This window comes from Diadema antillarum, unplaced genomic scaffold (genome assembly GCF_040938485.1).
Source record: "Diadema antillarum isolate AM-2024a unplaced genomic scaffold, OU_Dant_1.0 scf00000154, whole genome shotgun sequence".
NCBI lineage: Eukaryota > Metazoa > Echinodermata > Echinoidea > Diadematoida > Diadematidae > Diadema > Diadema antillarum.
The window spans coordinates 907,557-924,868 of record NW_027271043.1 but is presented as its reverse complement, the minus strand read 5'-3'; the positions used below and the strand labels follow the sequence as shown (position 1 = coordinate 924,868).

At 36.1% G+C, this 17,312-nt stretch overlaps 1 protein-coding gene across 1 annotated transcript in view; it reads right to left on the bottom strand.

The window, feature by feature from the left end:
* LOC139721988 (transmembrane channel-like protein 7) overlaps positions 1-17,312 on the bottom strand; it is a 78,158-nt gene that overhangs the window by 38,109 nt on the left and 22,737 nt on the right. The window contains exon 3 of the mRNA XM_071633315.1: positions 13,034-13,103. Within this exon, the coding sequence (XP_071489416.1) occupies positions 13,034-13,103 (70 nt within the window). The remainder of the gene's footprint in view (positions 1-13,033; positions 13,104-17,312) is intronic.

Below are 17,312 nucleotides of genomic sequence, written 5' to 3'. Positions count from 1 at the left end.
ATTCAAAAATAATCCGTATCCTAGCAACGGGCGGCGGCCATCTTAGAAGTATGCAAATTAGACGCACGCGCAACCCTTTTTCCGCTGGCGACAAGCAGATTCGCAAAATACAGGTTCTGACGATCTTCGAACACATTGTAGATTTTTTTTTTTTGGGGGGGGGGGGTGCACGGGGATCATTTCTGAAGAATAGTAACCCAGTATGGGCCGACATGAACTACACAGATACTTCCCTTCATTTTGTTATGAAAAAGTAAGATAGCCATGTTTCATTTTAAACTCTGAAAGGCCATTTAACAAGTTCTTTATTTCTTAGGGCTTTTAGCATAAGATTCTTCTTTTTTTTTCACTTTAATCTTCCAATAAGAGGAAACTGTCACGTCAAATTTTTTTCTTTAACTTTTTAATATCAGATAAGTTGTGATTTTGGAGGGAATCCAAAAAGACAAGAAACTGTTCATATGGGAAGCTGAATGGATTGAGTTTGGTAACACAGAATAGAAAAAAAAAACATTTTTATTTCATATAAGGAATAGAAAGTGTAATTTTTCTTTCTTTCTTCGCCGATTTCGATGAGATTTGATCAATAGATAGCAGTGATCTACAACAAACCCCAGATACAGAACCTACGCAATTGCGCGCGGAGACATTATAACCCTTAAAATAATATTGCTGTAAAACCTATTGAACCTTATCCCCTTTAATGTCGTGTAACTTTTAAAGGAATTGGTGTATTGGAAAGCCGTTTTCACATGATAATAGCTATGACTGGGGGATAATTTTAGGAAATTTCAAATGTTATTTGTAAATGCATATTAGATGTATGGAAAAGAACATTATAACCAAATTCCCTATCTTTTTAGAAAAATGCTAAAAAACATAATTCCTTCCTTAATATTTCATGACAACAACTATTTATCCCATCAAATGGGGTATCAGCTTGTAGGAAATTTAATTCTCTTCAAAATGATACCATTTTTATGGTAATTTGTTATTCCTAACTAAAGTTATTCAAAAATAATCCGTCTCCTAGCAACGGGCGGCGGCCATCTTAGAAATATGCAAATAAGACGCGCGCGCAACCTTTTTTTCCGCTGGCGACAACCGGATTCGGAAAATACAGGTTCTGACGATCTTCGAACATATCGTAGAATTTTGTTTTAGGGGGGGGTGCACGGGGACCCTTTCTGGCTGCTAGACTATATGGTAGTCATTTTTTTTCCAGTTATCTCAACACCTTGGTGGCAATTAGTGCAATATGTTGCACACTTGACAACCCCCCTCACATACACACTTCAAAAGTACCTCAGGATGAGGAAATGGAGTGTTTTGCTATCTATCTTCTGTTTTGCAGAAATGAAAAGAACCAAAATAAAATGCAAACAAGAATCAAATAAACTATGCAGTCCTACCAGCATTTCACCTTTCCTATAACTTATAGACAGATTCCAACATTGTGCACAATATAAGATTATACTGCATTGTATAGCTATACAACTGTTGTGTATCCTTCAAAAGAGATAGGACAGAAAGATGTTGGACACTGAATCATTTTGACTTCACAGTAATATCACAAACACACATAAGTTGCTTAACAAAGAGATGTCTTTAAGGTAACTCTCAAGTTTTCAAAAGCTCTGACCCTTTCAGGCTATGGCAATACACATTGCAGCGATGAATGGAAAAATCCATGCTCTCCATACACCAGTGTACATGTGGTGTCCTTCATAAATCTTCATTATTTGACTTTACTGTGACAAGCACTTGAAGACATTATGAGGGGTGTACATGATATCTGTTTTGTACATTCGGATTATAAACCTGACAGCACAGTTTTCCTTGAATTTCTTGAGTGTTGAGTGAAAATTTCATAACCTTCTTTTTAATATCCTATACTATAATACTCGAAGTTGTTGTTGTTGTCGCGGCCTTATGTATTTCCTGTTTTATTTCGGCGTTGCTGGTTTCTCTATCTCCTCCCGAGCCGTCGGCTCCGGGCAGTTGCGACCGGTGCCGTCGGCCGCAGGAGAGTATCCTACATCGAATGGCGTGGGTTTCGTCCCCTCTCCGCCTCCGTGTCGACGTCGAGGACGAAAAAGAAAAATTAATTAGCTACATGCATAATGCATTTTTGTGCGTGACGAAAGAGCCGAGCGTTTCAATATTCACGGAACATGCGCTGGCCTCCTGCTTTCTCGATCTTCCATCTTTTAGCTTGCAGAGACACTGGGGGATACTAAAGATGATGGTGCAGCGAAATCTCTGACATCTTCCGGCGGACGCGCACGCACACACACAATGTACCTCGCAGAACTCTATACACACTCTACACTGTGTGTATATAGTTCTGTGATGTACCTTTGCCTCCGCCTGTTACGTGTACTGAATGTATTGACGATGGTTACACGAATCTGTGTGTGCGTGATATGGACTACAAGGGCATTTACGTACAGTTCGCCATTATTGGCGTCCCCAAATGAAAACAACGAACGTTGGTTATGTAATTGTATTTTGCACAACTGCAGAATACTATATGCAGCTCAGGTACGTCATTTAGTTTGCTCGCCGTTTGCTCTCAAGTCCGGTGTCATTGTACGCAGACTGTTTAGGACGCGGCTAAATATATTTGCCGATCGTACCCTTACATATCAGATTACACGCGCAGCTGTGTCCATTCGTTTACTGCAGAGCTGCTGTAATCATACATATTCATAAGATGAGCGGACGTAGAGGAAAACCTCGCTTTGCCGACCGCCTATTTTTAAAATTGCAAGTGGAAATAGAATGTGTGGTTCTATGGTCTATCAAACCAAGTTTTGGTGACAAAAAAAAAGAGGGAGCAAATGAAGAAGAATGCAGTGATGTATATATTCTTCTTTCTTCCATAACATGGGAAAAATATTAAAGAAAAAATATACGAGGTCGTGAGAACCTACTCACACGGGTGCCTATTAAACCTGATGACTATGATCTCCCCCTCCCCAAATAATAACAATGATGATGATAATAATAATAATAATAATAATAATAATAATAATAATAATGATATAATGATAACAATAATAGGAGCAATAATTGTAGGCTTAATATTAATTATGATAATGTACAATCTGAAGCAGATGTAGTTCTATATTAATATGATATATCAAGCCAAGTTTTGGTGATTAAAAACAAAAAGGAGGGAGCAAAATTATGAAGATATATCTTATTTTTCTCTCATAACGTGGGGAAAAGAAACATGAAAAAAAAAAACACAAAACAAACCGAGGCCTTGAGACCAGCCGTGGATTCCCGCGGGTGCCCGCGTGGATGCAAGAGCAGGGGGTAATCAAAGTCATAGTGTTAATATCTTCCCGTTTCGACGGGAACAACCTGTGGGCAGAACTTTCGGGGAATCTCATTTGCGTTTTTGGTAATTTTTCCCTGAATGTTTTTGTTTTTTGCCCTGCGGAGGTGGAAATGTGTGTGTGCGTGAGGGGGGGGGGGGGGAGGGGTGAGGGGCAACAAGACAACTGTTGGACTTCAACGGGTGCAAATAACCCCTCGAAACTCAAGTTCTATAATAAAAGCAAGTAGTGGCGGGAATGATCCCTACCAATTAATGGACCGGATCGCCTGGCATATACTACAAAAATGTATTATAAAATTTCTGGGAAGGGTGGTCATTTAGAAGACAGCACAATTAACGAAAGAATGAGAAGACTCTTCTTTTTATTTCTTCAATAAAAATGTGCAAAATCGTATTATGAGAAAAAAAATAAAACCGCTCAGACCCGTGGATTTCCACGGGTGCTGCTAGTCACTTTATGAAACATGTACTGTTGTTACCAGATTTTACTCCAACTAAAAAATGGCAATTTCAACAAGGAGTGGCCTTTCAATGTATAAATTACAACAAAAAATAAAATCACCATTAACATACAAATGTATGCTTTGCTACTTCACAAACTCTTGTAGCTTTGTGGATTTCTGGAGAGACACATCCATTTTCCCCTTTGTGCTTCAAGCTCCTGCTGTTCAAAAGAAACATGCTATCCGGCAATGAGACCCAATCACATGCACATAATGTAATTCCATATCTACCGTGTATCTTATCAGAAGCAAAGTTGCATTTAAACACTCTTCAAATATTACAGCAGCTACAGAAGTATAATTGTATTTAATATGTCTAACTAAGAAATTTTATGACAAACACAGATCTTGATAGGGGCTGCAATGATATGCTTGTAATCAGGAATATACACACAATCATCTAGATACCATAAATGTAGAGCAATATAAATACTGGACTCCTTTACCTTTGCCCTCATCACTGCTACCTTTAAGTATCTTTTACACAAGTAAAACATTTATGGCCCCTGAAGTTCTACAAAAACATTGCACAAAGAGGGGAGGGGTGGAAAAAAAAATATCAGACAATTTATGGAATGCAACCGAGTCTGATATAGATCAGTATCTTTTATGTTCAAGCCCCACTGCACAAACATCTTTTGAACAAGGAAAAGTAGAAACTACGCAGTGCGTAATATATGTCCCCGCCGGAAGTAGCATTTAGTAGCAAAATGTACAATATAGGTAAAAAGATCAAGGTCAAAGGTCAAAGAAGTCAAAGGTCAAAATTCTATGTAGAAGTTTTGAAGCCCTCACCTAGTGCCATCACATAAAGCAAACGGAATTGAAATCGGGTTAGAAATGGCGAAGGAGTAGCATTTTGTAGCCAATGTACAATACAGGTCAAAAATCAAGGTCAAAGGTCAAAGAAGTCAAAGGTCAAAATTCTGTGTAGAAGTTTTGAAGCCCTCACCTAATGCCATCACTTAAAGCAAACGGAATCGAAATCGGGTTAGAAATGGCGAAGGAGTAGCATTTGGTAGCAAAATGTACAATACAGGTCAAAAATCAAGGTCAAAGGTCAAAGGTCAAAATTCTGTGTAGAAGTTTTGAAGCCCTCACCTAGTGCCATCACTTAAAGCAAACGGAATTGAAATCGGGTTACAAATGGCGAAGGAGTAGCATTTTGTAGCAAAATGTACAATATAGGTAAAAAATCACGGTCAAAGGTCAAAGAAGTCAAAGGTCAAAATTCTGTGTAGAAGTTTTGAAGCCCTCACCTAGTGCCATCACATAAAGCAAACGGAATCGAAATCGGGTTAGAAATGGCGAAGGAGTAGCATTTTGTAGGCAATGTACAATATAGGTCAAAAATCAAGGTCAAAGGTCAAAGAAGTCAAAGGTCAAAATTCTGTGTAGAAGTTTTGAAGCCCTCACCTAGTGCCATCATATAAAGCAAATGGAATCAAAATCAGGTTAGAAATGGCGAAGGAGTAGCATTTTGAAGCAAAATGTACAATATAGGTCAAAGGTCAAGGTCAAAGGTCACAACTGAAATTCTGTATAGAAGTTTCAAAGCTCCCATGTAGTGCTATCATATAAAGCAAACAGAATCAAAATCGGGTTAGAAATGGCGAAGGAGTAGCATTTTGAACATTTTGATCACACACGGACGCACAGACGGACGGACAGACGGACAGACGGACACACGGACACACGGACACACACACGTACGGAGCCCGTTTCATAGTCCCCTGCTCGAACTCGTTCGGCGGGGACAAAAACTCTGCAGAAGTTATGTACATATACAATACAGGCATGCTACACAATGTATACACGGATGTATGGCAGATCATATCATCATACCTATTCTGAGAACTACATTATTCATAAAACATTTATATAACGCCTAAAGAGATCCTTGTAATTTGATTGGCTGTTTGACATTGATCATTTAGCACTTTCACTATGACGTCATCATCTGTGCAATTGTGGCTCCATTTACTGTGCAATTTTGGATCCATACGATTTGCTCCATTGCACACACACCGAGAACCCTGCACACTATGCATGTAAAACGCTTGCGTTTGCAGTGTGTAAGGTTATGCGATAGCGCGCTAGCGTAAAGCGCTCAAGTGAGCACTCTCTTGATCTCAGATTCTCCCGTTTCTAAATTAAAACATCAAATGACAAGGATCTATTTTAGGCGCTCCCAAATAAAACAAATAATAAATGTTTTTCATTCGTGCAATGGACAGAATACTGTAAAATGAGGAATGTTTGCGTGCATTTTAATTTCGCAAATTTCGCGAGTGCCACGATTTGTGAAATTAAAATGCACGCGAAAGTTCTTGTCAACACTATATGCATTGAATGCCAGTGGCAGTTCGCGAAAATTTCATGCCGCGAATATATGTTTTACAGTATTTCATTCGGTGAAAGATGAAATCTTTGTCTCCATTCAACGAGGCGCAGCCAAGCTGAATGGATAATTTCATCTTTCACCCCTTATGAAATATTCTGTCCACTGCACTCATAAACATTTGTTATTCATACATATTACTCATAGTGATTATTCATATAAAAAAACTTATGCCTTAGGGAAAATATGTGCTATATTCAAATTGATGCATACAAGTTCTATTTTTTGCACACTCTGTAATTAGCTGGTTGGTAGCTCTTGCCAAGGGCCCTTCTGCTAAAGTCACTGCAAGAGGGACAAGTACTAGTAGAAAGCACTTATGTGCAACTAATATCCCAACCCAACAAGGAGGCCTTTGGAGATCTGTTAGAATTTAATAACTTATGCACTGAATTACCAAATTTTGCTTCCAGCACTTGGTTGTTGGAATTTAAAATCACAACCAATTAGCACAGCACTGTCCAAAGCTCACGCAAACACGTTTTGCACTGAAGGCCAACAAGTGCATCTTAATTCAGTGGTAGAAGTGACCAACTTAATTATTCAGTATTGAGTGGTGTGTGCTTTTGGGCCATCTTCCAGTTATGAATAGTATCAATCTCAGGTCTAAAAAAAAAAATGCCTTTGAACTGAGGCACTCGGCTTCAGGTCTAAAGCACTTCACTCAAGACTTCAGTGGCAAAAGCAGTGGTCCTTGAAAAAGGCTAGCTGGTTGGGTGAACAGATGCATCCCCAAAGTTCCTCCACCCAGGGAGGTCGGCTACCTCCCTGCTCCACCCCACCAAAACACTGCATTTGGTGGTATGAAGGAAGTACATTGACAAGTTCACAGGTGATGGCATGCTCTTCAAGGAAGAATAGAAGAAGTTTCTGCATTCCACAGATGCTGTAAATTGTTATCCAAACAATGGGGGTATAATCAACTGCAGATGTGTCTAATTATAGTCATAATCACAGTATAGTAGACGGCCAGTTGTCACAATATTGGGGTGTTCTTAAAATTTTCTGTAGATTTTGATTTTTTGTGCTATTTCCCCTATTTTGGGGGTGCTGAACACGAATCCACTTGTTGCCATTTTTCTAACCGACGTCTTCACCCGTTGCCATGGCAACGCATTATTTTCCTTAAAAGAACATGTATTCTTCATTAAAAGTCATAAAAACAGGATGTAAACACCAAAATATGTCATTATAAATCCTTTTTGATTAGACTTGAGAAAGAATACAATTTTCATAATGTCATGGTTACCTTATAGCAATGACGGTCACCATGGCAACAACTCTCTATAAAGAAAAATCATATTTTTCATGAAAAAGCAAGAAAACATGACAAGATTGAGTGGAATATTTATCATAAATTACTATCTAGATTATCAGCTTATTTTTCCACTATGTTAATTTCACATCATTTTCGTTGCTATAGCAACAACATGACAAAAGCTGTCTTTTAAAGAAAAATAAGCATTGCGATTGAAAGAAAAGCAAGAATACGTCCATAGATTATAAATTTCTGTAAACTGTAGTGAGATTTTTTTGAGCTATTTCCTTTATTTTGTTGGTGCCAAACACGAATCGACCTGTTGCCATATTTCTAAATGACATCTTTAGCCGTTGCCATGGCAACAAACGATTTTCTTTGAAATAACATGTATTCTTCATTAAACATCATAAACGCATGCTAAAAACACCAAAATAAGTCAATATAAACATATCACGCTTCAATAAAATAAAAAATCACAATTTCCGACTGTCACAGCAACCTCATAGCAATAACGATTGCCATGGTAACAGCTATTTTTTAAAAGAAAATGATTTTTTTCATCAAAAAGCATGAAAAGATGGAAAGTTTGAGTAGCATACTCATTACAAATTGCTATGATAATTATAGGTTTTTTCACTACGTTCATGCCACATTATTATCGTTGCTATGGCAGCAACTTTTTTCCCTAGAAAGAAGAAGTATCCCATTAAAAGAAAAACTAGATAAATAAATGATAAATTTTTGTTTATCATAATCATATAATTTTTTATTATAACCTTTAAAAGAACGTGTATTCTTTATTAAAAACATCATAAAAACATGTAGTAAACACAGAAATAAGTCAATCTAAACATCTCCTTAATCAAATTAAAAATCACAATTCTTATAACGCCATGGTTACCTCATAGCAAAGATGGTTGCCATGGTAACAACTATTTTAAAGAAAGTAGTGATACTTTCATAAAAAAGCAAGAAAATGTGACAAGATCGGGTGGAATATTGATTACTAACTACTATCATGACTATCACCTCTTTCCCATTTTGTTCATTTCACTTCCTTTTCGTTGCTATAGCAACAACATGACAAAAACTGCCTTTTACAGAAAAAATAGGTATTTCAATTAACAGGAAAGTAAGAATGAAGTAAATCCGTAGATAATATATTTCTGTAAGAGTTAGATTTTTTTTTTGTTCTTTCCCTTATTTTGGGAGTGCCGTACACGAATCCACCCTTGCCATATTTCTAATTGACATATTTAGCCGTTGCCATGGCAAAAATTATTTTCTTTAAAAGAACATGTATTCCTCATTAATCATTATAAAAACTTACTGTAATTTCCACCAGATGTCAATATGAACATATTTCTCTGATTAAACTTAATATCACTATTTCCGAATATCACAGCTACCTCATAGTGATGACGGTCACCATGGTAACAGCTATTTTTTAAAGAAAATAATGATTTGTTTAAATCAAAAAGCATGAAATCATGAAAAGATTGAAATGAAAAAAGTTATTTCATTACCAGTTAGGGTCTAACTATGATTGTCAGGGTTTTTTTTACTATGCTAATCTCACATTTTTATCGTTGCTATAGCAAAAACATGAGGAAAACTTTCTTTCATAGAAAGAAGAACTGTTTCATTAAAAAGGAAAAGAAAGAATAAAAAAACAAGTGATCAATTTCAGAAAAGTTTAAATCTTTTGTGCTTTTTCATCTCTTTTGGGGATGGTGAACAGGAATGCACCTGTGCGTGGTCATTTCTTTAAATGATGTCTTCAGCCGTTGCCATGGCAACAAATTATTTTCTTTAAAAGAACATGTGTTCTTCTTTAAACATTATGAAAACATGCCATTAACACCAAAATGTGTCATGATAAACATGTCTCCCACTTCGTTCTTGTTGCTATAGAATTAACATGAGAAAACTGCTTTTTAAAGAAAAAAAATTAATGTTACTCATTAGATAAGGAAGGAAAGAATACACTAAACAAAAAACAAGTAAGTAAAAACACAAAAAGTTTAGTCAGCTTCCTGAATTTCTGATCACATTGCACCTTTAAAACCTTAAATATCCGAAATAATGATTAATATTTAACATGGTTGCCATGCATAAATTTTTTGTAGAAAAAAATCTTCAAGAAAAAAAAAAAGTGAAATTATGGCCTAACTTTTGAAGTATTACAAATGAGCAAGACTATTAGCCATATATAATTCTGTTCACATCATTTCTGTTCCTATATGGCAACAACATTTTAAGGAATAGATCTTTTTAAAACTGTAGATATACCCAGGAAACATAAAATACAAATAGTAAGCAATACAAATGTCTAAAAACCTCCCCAAAAGTTCCAATTTTCTCGTCATGATGTACTCTGTTTCAGCATTAATGTCTCCAAGACATTTGATAATCTTAAATGACTATGATACCTCCTCTATAGTAATTTTCAACAGATTGCTATAGAACTTTAATCATTCAAAAACATTTTTCTCATGTTATTGCTATGGCAACAGAAATGATGTGGAATGAACGTTGTGAAAACAAAAGTTGATAGTAATTTGTAATGAATATGGTACTCAATCTCGTCATTTTTTCATTTTTTTTTCATTAAAATATAATTATTTTCTTTTTAAGAATCGTTACTATGGCAGCTGTCATTGCTATGAGGTATCAATGTAATAAAAAAAAGGATTGTTTTTATTAATTGAGGAAAACTGTATATAATGACATATTTTGGCCTTAACAACATGTTTTTATGATGTTAATGAAAAACACATGTTCTTTTAAAGAAAATAATTTGTTGCCATGTTAACGGCTGAAGACCTCATTTAGAAAAGTGGCCATAGGTGGATTCCTTTTCAGCATTCCCAAAAGAGTACAAAAAAAAAAGGGCCGAAAAATTTAACTCTACAAAATTGATCATTTATCTATCTAGTTTTTCTTTTCCTGGGGTACTTCTCCTTTCTAGGGAAAAAAGCTGTTGCCATAGCAACGATAATAATGTGGCATGAACGTAGTGAAAAAAGCTGATAATTATCATAGCAATTTGTAATGAGTATGCTACTCAAACTTTCCATCTTTTCATGCTTTTTGATGAAAAAATCATTTTCTTTTAAAAATTAGCTGTTACCATGGCAACCGTTATTGCTATGAGGTTGCTGCGACAGTCGGAAATTGTGAGTTTTAATTTGATTGAAGCGTGATATGTTTATATTGACTTATTTGGTGTTTTTAGCATGCTTTTGTGCTGCTTATTGAAGAATACATGTTATTTCAAAGAAAATAATTTGTTGCCATGGCAACGGCTAAAGATGTCATTTAGAAATATGGCAACAGGTCGATTCGTGTTTGGCACCAACAAAATAAAGGAAATAGCTCAAAAAAATCTCACTACAGTTTACAGAAATTTATAATCTATGGACGTATTCTTGCTTTTCTTTCAATCGCAATGCTTATTTTTCTTTAAAAGACAGCTTTTGTCATGTTGTTGCTATAGCAACGAAAATGATGTGAAATTAACATAGTGGAAAAATAAGCTGATAATCTAGATAGTAATTTATGATAAATATTCCACTCAATCTTGTCATGTTTTCTTGCTTTTTCATGAAAAATATGATTTTTCTTTATAGAGAGTTGTTGCCATGGTGACCGTCATTGCTATAAGGTAACCATGACATTATGAAAATTGTATTCTTTCTCAAGTCTAATCAAAAAGGATTTATAATGACATATTTTGGTGTTTACATCCTGTTTTTATGACTTTTAATGAAGAATACATGTTCTTTTAAGGAAAATAATGCGTTGCCATGGCAACGGGTGAAGACGTCGGTTAGAAAAATGGCAACAAGTGGATTCGTGTTCAGCACCCCCAAAATAGGGGAAATAGCACAAAAAATCAAAATCTACAGAAAATTTTAAGAACATTACAACTCGCCATCTACTAGTATGCCCACGTATAGTTAGTGTGAGCATGGAGTTAAAGGGACGCAGTCCTCACGAAATTTAAAAAAATATGTTGTTGTTGGTACCTCCAATGAACTACTTTCATCAAAAACAAACTTTCAAATCACCAAATAAGCTCGTACATTTCGGTTAAAAAAGTGCGACTCTGCAAATGAGCAAGTCTTGGTGGAGAGTCATATGTCATCGATGCACAACTCTTTCCAGCGGTGTTCTGCTCGTCATCCCTAGTTATTTATAAATACATGTTTACTATTTATTTTTATATTAATTGTATATATAAATAAGCTTGGAATATTTTGTTTGAAATAATAAAACCACATATTGTCACATTTTATGAAAAAATCAGATATGATCATTTTGAACACTTAAATTGGTTTTCTGAGGCATGGCTGTCAACTTGAGAGTAGGGCATCAATGACGTTGCACCTTTTGGCAGGCTCTTACACGATCGCTTGCAGGAATCATTTTTTTAAATCGCGTACGGAGACAATTTTTTATGTCCACGCGTATAAATTGGTGAAAGGTTATACTTTTTACTCTTCTTAATTATCAGTACAGTGAAAATCTCAGGACTGCTTCCCTTTAATATACATGGACTGTTCACGGTAGTCTTTCTTTGATGTAATGATTGTCGCCGACACATGATTATGTGCATCTTAATGAGTATATTCAGGTGTCAGGACAATAACGATTGTGTGATCATGTATCATCACTAACAAAAGAATTGTTTCGTTCATGTCAGTCTTGTTTCGCTGGTGCCTTTTTCAGACGGAAATGTCTTTGAATAAATACAGATGATGAGGAGCAGCAAACCTGAGATCTGTGTCAAAAGATGGGTAATTGCTGATTCGCACATTTTCGCACACTTATAAGACCTTGCCTAATGGCAAGATATACCTGTTCTCTACCATTACCGTCCCTTTTTGCTCCGGAATATGCTGCGGAAAAGTGAAATATTGAGCTCGCAAATGACAATCATTCTGCCAAAATGTTAGCTTTCTTTTATTAAAACTGCCTGCTTCTCCCAATCGAAATTGTTTGAGGCATGATTACCTAACATACACACACCACAACTGCACATTCACTTTACTTGATTTTTGTGATTATTTACTTCTGCGCATATAGTTTTAGATTTCTTGAATCTCTGTCTTGTTCTTCTCCCTACTTGCTGGCGTTGACGATGATGAGATCAAAGCAGTGAAGCATGCTACGGTCTTTGTGGCACTTTTGAGATGTACAGGTGCACGAATTAAAACGATATAATGAATGTCCTTGTATATTAGGTCCATGGTGTGAGCAACAATGCTGTGAACACTTGATTGTATAGTCTTATAATTTGTAAGTTTTTCTGCAATACAATGTTTACTTTAAATCATCACCACAACTAACAGGTTATAACAAATAACAGGTAAAAAGAAAGTTTACTGATGACCAGCTTTGGGAAAGAACCTAGAAATGTTCGCTAATGTCTCTCAATATGTGCTTGTGCTTGTACTGTAGGACAAAGATCAATGAATTGATGAGAGAGACCAGACCATGTCTGTAAAACTCACCAGAGCAATGTTATACTTGAAAGCCTTCCATCCAGAGAGTGCCTTCAGCTTCCCCTTGCCATATTTCTTCCTAAAAATTAAAAAACAAAAACAAAACAGGTGAACAAAGTCAAAAGATGAAAAACCAGTCAAAGACCCCAGACGTATATAAAAAAAAAGAAAGATATATAATACCTATATTTCCCTTAGATCACACAACTCAATATCATAATTTCTGGCTGAAATACAATTGGCAATACATGAATAAACTTGAGGTGAAAATATCATCAAAATGTAATCTTTAATTCAAAACTCAGTTTACAAATGTGTCTATCCAACATACTATCAGTTGATATACAAGTAGTACTCTACAAGAAAAATTTGATCATTTCAGCCATCATCATAAATACCAGTTGTACATGAGTACTACACTCATCATGCTCATTTGAAGCATTTTCTTATACCCAATTCAAGAGTGGTATAAAATAAAAATCATCAACCAGCAGAAACTTCTTACACTTGTAGCACCAAAGCACCAAAACATATTCTTACCATATATTTTAGCATCAGACATCTGGGAGTGGTCAAAGGCAATAATTTTCTTTTCATTATTTTTTTTCTTGAGGCAGTAACAGGAAACAGTTACATGTATTTCTATAATACAATACAATAGTTAGTTCCCTCTCCATCATGAAAAAATAAAAACACACACACTCACACTCAACACTTTGTAATAAGATTGACATGACATACAGCAAAAATCAAAATCAAAAAAAGTATACAAAAGTACCCTTTTGTATAAAAGTATACAAAAGGGTATTGACTAGTGTTGTAACATGGGATCACATGCAAATTTACATCAGCGCACAGTATAGCTATCCTGGAAAGTGATGCAAGAAATATTTAGAATGGAATTCTTAATCACACCTACAAATGCATGTAACTTTGCATGCATAATTTCAAACCATCTTATTTCATCACATCAAGATCTACATATTATTAGGAGTAGTGTGTTCCATGAACATGCATCCATTTGTACCAAGAGGAAAAATTGTCATGTTATTTAAAAACAGTAAAATTAGCAAATGCACAATGGAAGAGTAGATCTCTGCCAATTTTTATAGCCAAGAACTACAAAAATTTTTTATCATAATTGTATGTTATTCAACTGGCAACAGATGTGTGTCATCTTGGTCATTACATTGACATATAATATGTCACATTTTCTTCAAAGATCATTCAATTTACTGCTTATCAATACAAGTCTACACATGATATTTATTTTTTTGGTCAAATTGCAACAAAATTTATATTTGGTCACTTTTAGTTATCTCAGCAAATCAATTACTATGGAAACAACAGCAAGGCTTTAGACTGACACGGATATTTCAAGGCTGCATACAAGAGGGTATCATGTTCGCTAAATAATATTACTGACATTGACATTGTTGTAACCAGAGGTTGTAACACTTGCTCATTTTAGCTCAAAGTAAAGAACAAGTTCACCTTCATACATTGTAGACATGTGGGTTGTGTTTATGCAGCAATATTAGTACTGTAGAACACATCAATGACAGTTTGAGGAAAATCAGACAATCCGTTCAAAAGTTATGAATTTTTAAAGTTTCTGCTCAGTCACGGCTGGATGAGAAGACTACTATAGCTTGTGATGTCACATGTGTACATCAATATAAGGAAAGTATTTAAAGAAAATTCAACATATGTTCACTTTTCCCGCATAACAAAAGAGCACTCAACTTCTCTCTTTCAGAAGGCAGGGGAATAACATTACCCTTACAGCGTATGTATGTCAGTAACAAGTCGAAGAAATGTGTAAGTTTATTCAGAAAGTAAAGTTTTGTGAAATTCTCTTTTTATTTTCCTTACATCGTTGTAGGCATGTGACATCATACACTGTAGTAGTCTTCTCATCCAGCAGTGACTGCGCAGATACTTTAAAAATTCATAACTTTTTAACAGATTGTGGGATTTTCACCAAACTTTCACTGATGTGTTCCACCATAATGTTGCATTCACTCAATCAACATGTACATGTATACGAAGGTGGACCTGTCCTTTAATTATTCACTAACAGTGCTTAAAAACATTGTAACAATCTCTAGTTTCACTCAGCAGACTTGGTGAGGAAAATCTACTGACTGATGTTAGAAGCGTGAAGGAAGGGAAATTAGAAAATTTATTGCCTCACTGGCCAAATAAACTCCTCTAAATGGACCAAAATTACACTTATCATACAGGGAATATACATACTACCATAGGTAGAAAACAAATTACATTCATACAGGCATACATGGGACTTTGTTTGCCATCTGCACATTTGCACTGTAGATCCTTTTGTGCTACAAATCTGTAGTACACACTTGTAGTCAATCTTGCACAGATGTTTCTCCTAGATATTTGTACAACCAAGATACATGTAATTAATATTTCACCTTTGTAGCAATGAAGCTGACCCTTCTAAAGCCTTTCCCTTGCATACATAATATAACACACACACACACACACACACACACACACACACACACACATATAAAGACATAAAACACACTGCCATGCATGCCGACATCATACCAAACAAGAGGAGTTAAAAAACAACAACTGCAGCCTGAGGCACAGACAGAAAGATTAAGTTGTGGGAGACCCTTTACATGCTGTTATGTAATCCTGAGGTGAAAAGCAAATGAATGGTGATGGCAGGACTGTGCCACTTGAGTAAATACAGCTTCAGGGTGCAAGGCACAAACCTCCACTGACACTATGACAATGGATGTACAAACTGTATGCTAGTCAGTATTTGGATTACACATTTGCACTTTTCTTAAAATAGTGCAGACACTCACTCACATACTGTATGATTACTCATGCCACTGAAGGGAAGAAAATACATAAAATCTTGGCAAAACTATGGCAGGATTAAAAAAAAACAGTGGCTGCCTTGTTGCTATATGGGCTGAAACACTTGAAGATTCTAGAAAAAATCACAGAGATATAACAAATACATTATATTGTGTGCCTAACTGAGGGACCACTAGTTTTGCTATCCATATAGCATAAAATATAACAAACTAACAAATTCTTATTGATTTGCGTACAGGGTAAATACTGAGTATACAACTGTAGGTTATATCAAAGCTGCTACAGGGTTTCAGTGTGTGCATTCATTTCTATATTTGTCTCCAAATTAATAAGCTGTACACATCTCAAACCATTTCAAGTAACAGTCACTGGAAATTTGATGATTCCAATAAGCATAGCTATAGGTACAAATGTAACATACCAATGCCACTTCAAAAAAGCACAAACGGCTCTGTTTCTTGATTTAAATTCTTTTGCCATGTAAATAAACTTGACTAGGACTGCACAAACAGGGGCATGATCGGTACAGATGTACAAACATGCTATCTGCCAGTTATCAAATTCATCTACAACAGAAGCAGGCAGCATTATTATACAAATGATGCACAGGATAGAGTGTGTTAGTGTAGGCGTGGTGCACTCGAGGGTATTTACAATTGTGAAACATGCACGAGGCGAAGCCGAGTGCATGTTGCACTACATTGTAAATACCCGAGAGTGAGCTACGCCTCCACTAACGCCACGAAATAATCCTGTGCATCATTTGTTTTATAAAATGGGTCGAAAATTCGAAAACTAACATCATTTTTCAGCGTTTTTCACGTACCTTTGTGGGTCAAGACGTCCGAAGATGTTCGTCCCAAACATTTACGCACGTCGCACTCGCGGAAGTCCCGCACATACAGTATAAGTATAATGGGGGGTTGGGTTTCCGGATCGACACTTAAGTTCCCGCATGAAAACTTACTTATTTTACATAGAATATGCACCCTTTACCTTAAAGACTTGATATAGACTCCTCATATAGGCCTACTAGACAACATACTCTAAAAAACGGCGTGAGAATTAACCTGCTAAATCGTCGGATTTGCTCTTCAAAGTGACTCCATGTACGCGTCCGGTCCCATAACGCTTGGTCTACTGTACTGTACAAAGTGTACGTATAGAGTAGTAGAGTATACGTACGCCACACATGTTATGCACAAGGGGGAAGACAGGCCGGCCGGCCAGCAGCCCGAACTAGAAGTTGTTTACAGGATTGACAGCGCGTATGCATGCAATTCATCAAAGGAGCCTCCGCGCGCACAGACGATCGGCAATCTACCATAGGATTACAGGCAGTGCAATTGTACTGAAGTAAAGGAAGGAGGTGTGTCTCATTTCAGCGCTTCCTATTGGCTACATTCTTGAACCCATTTTATAA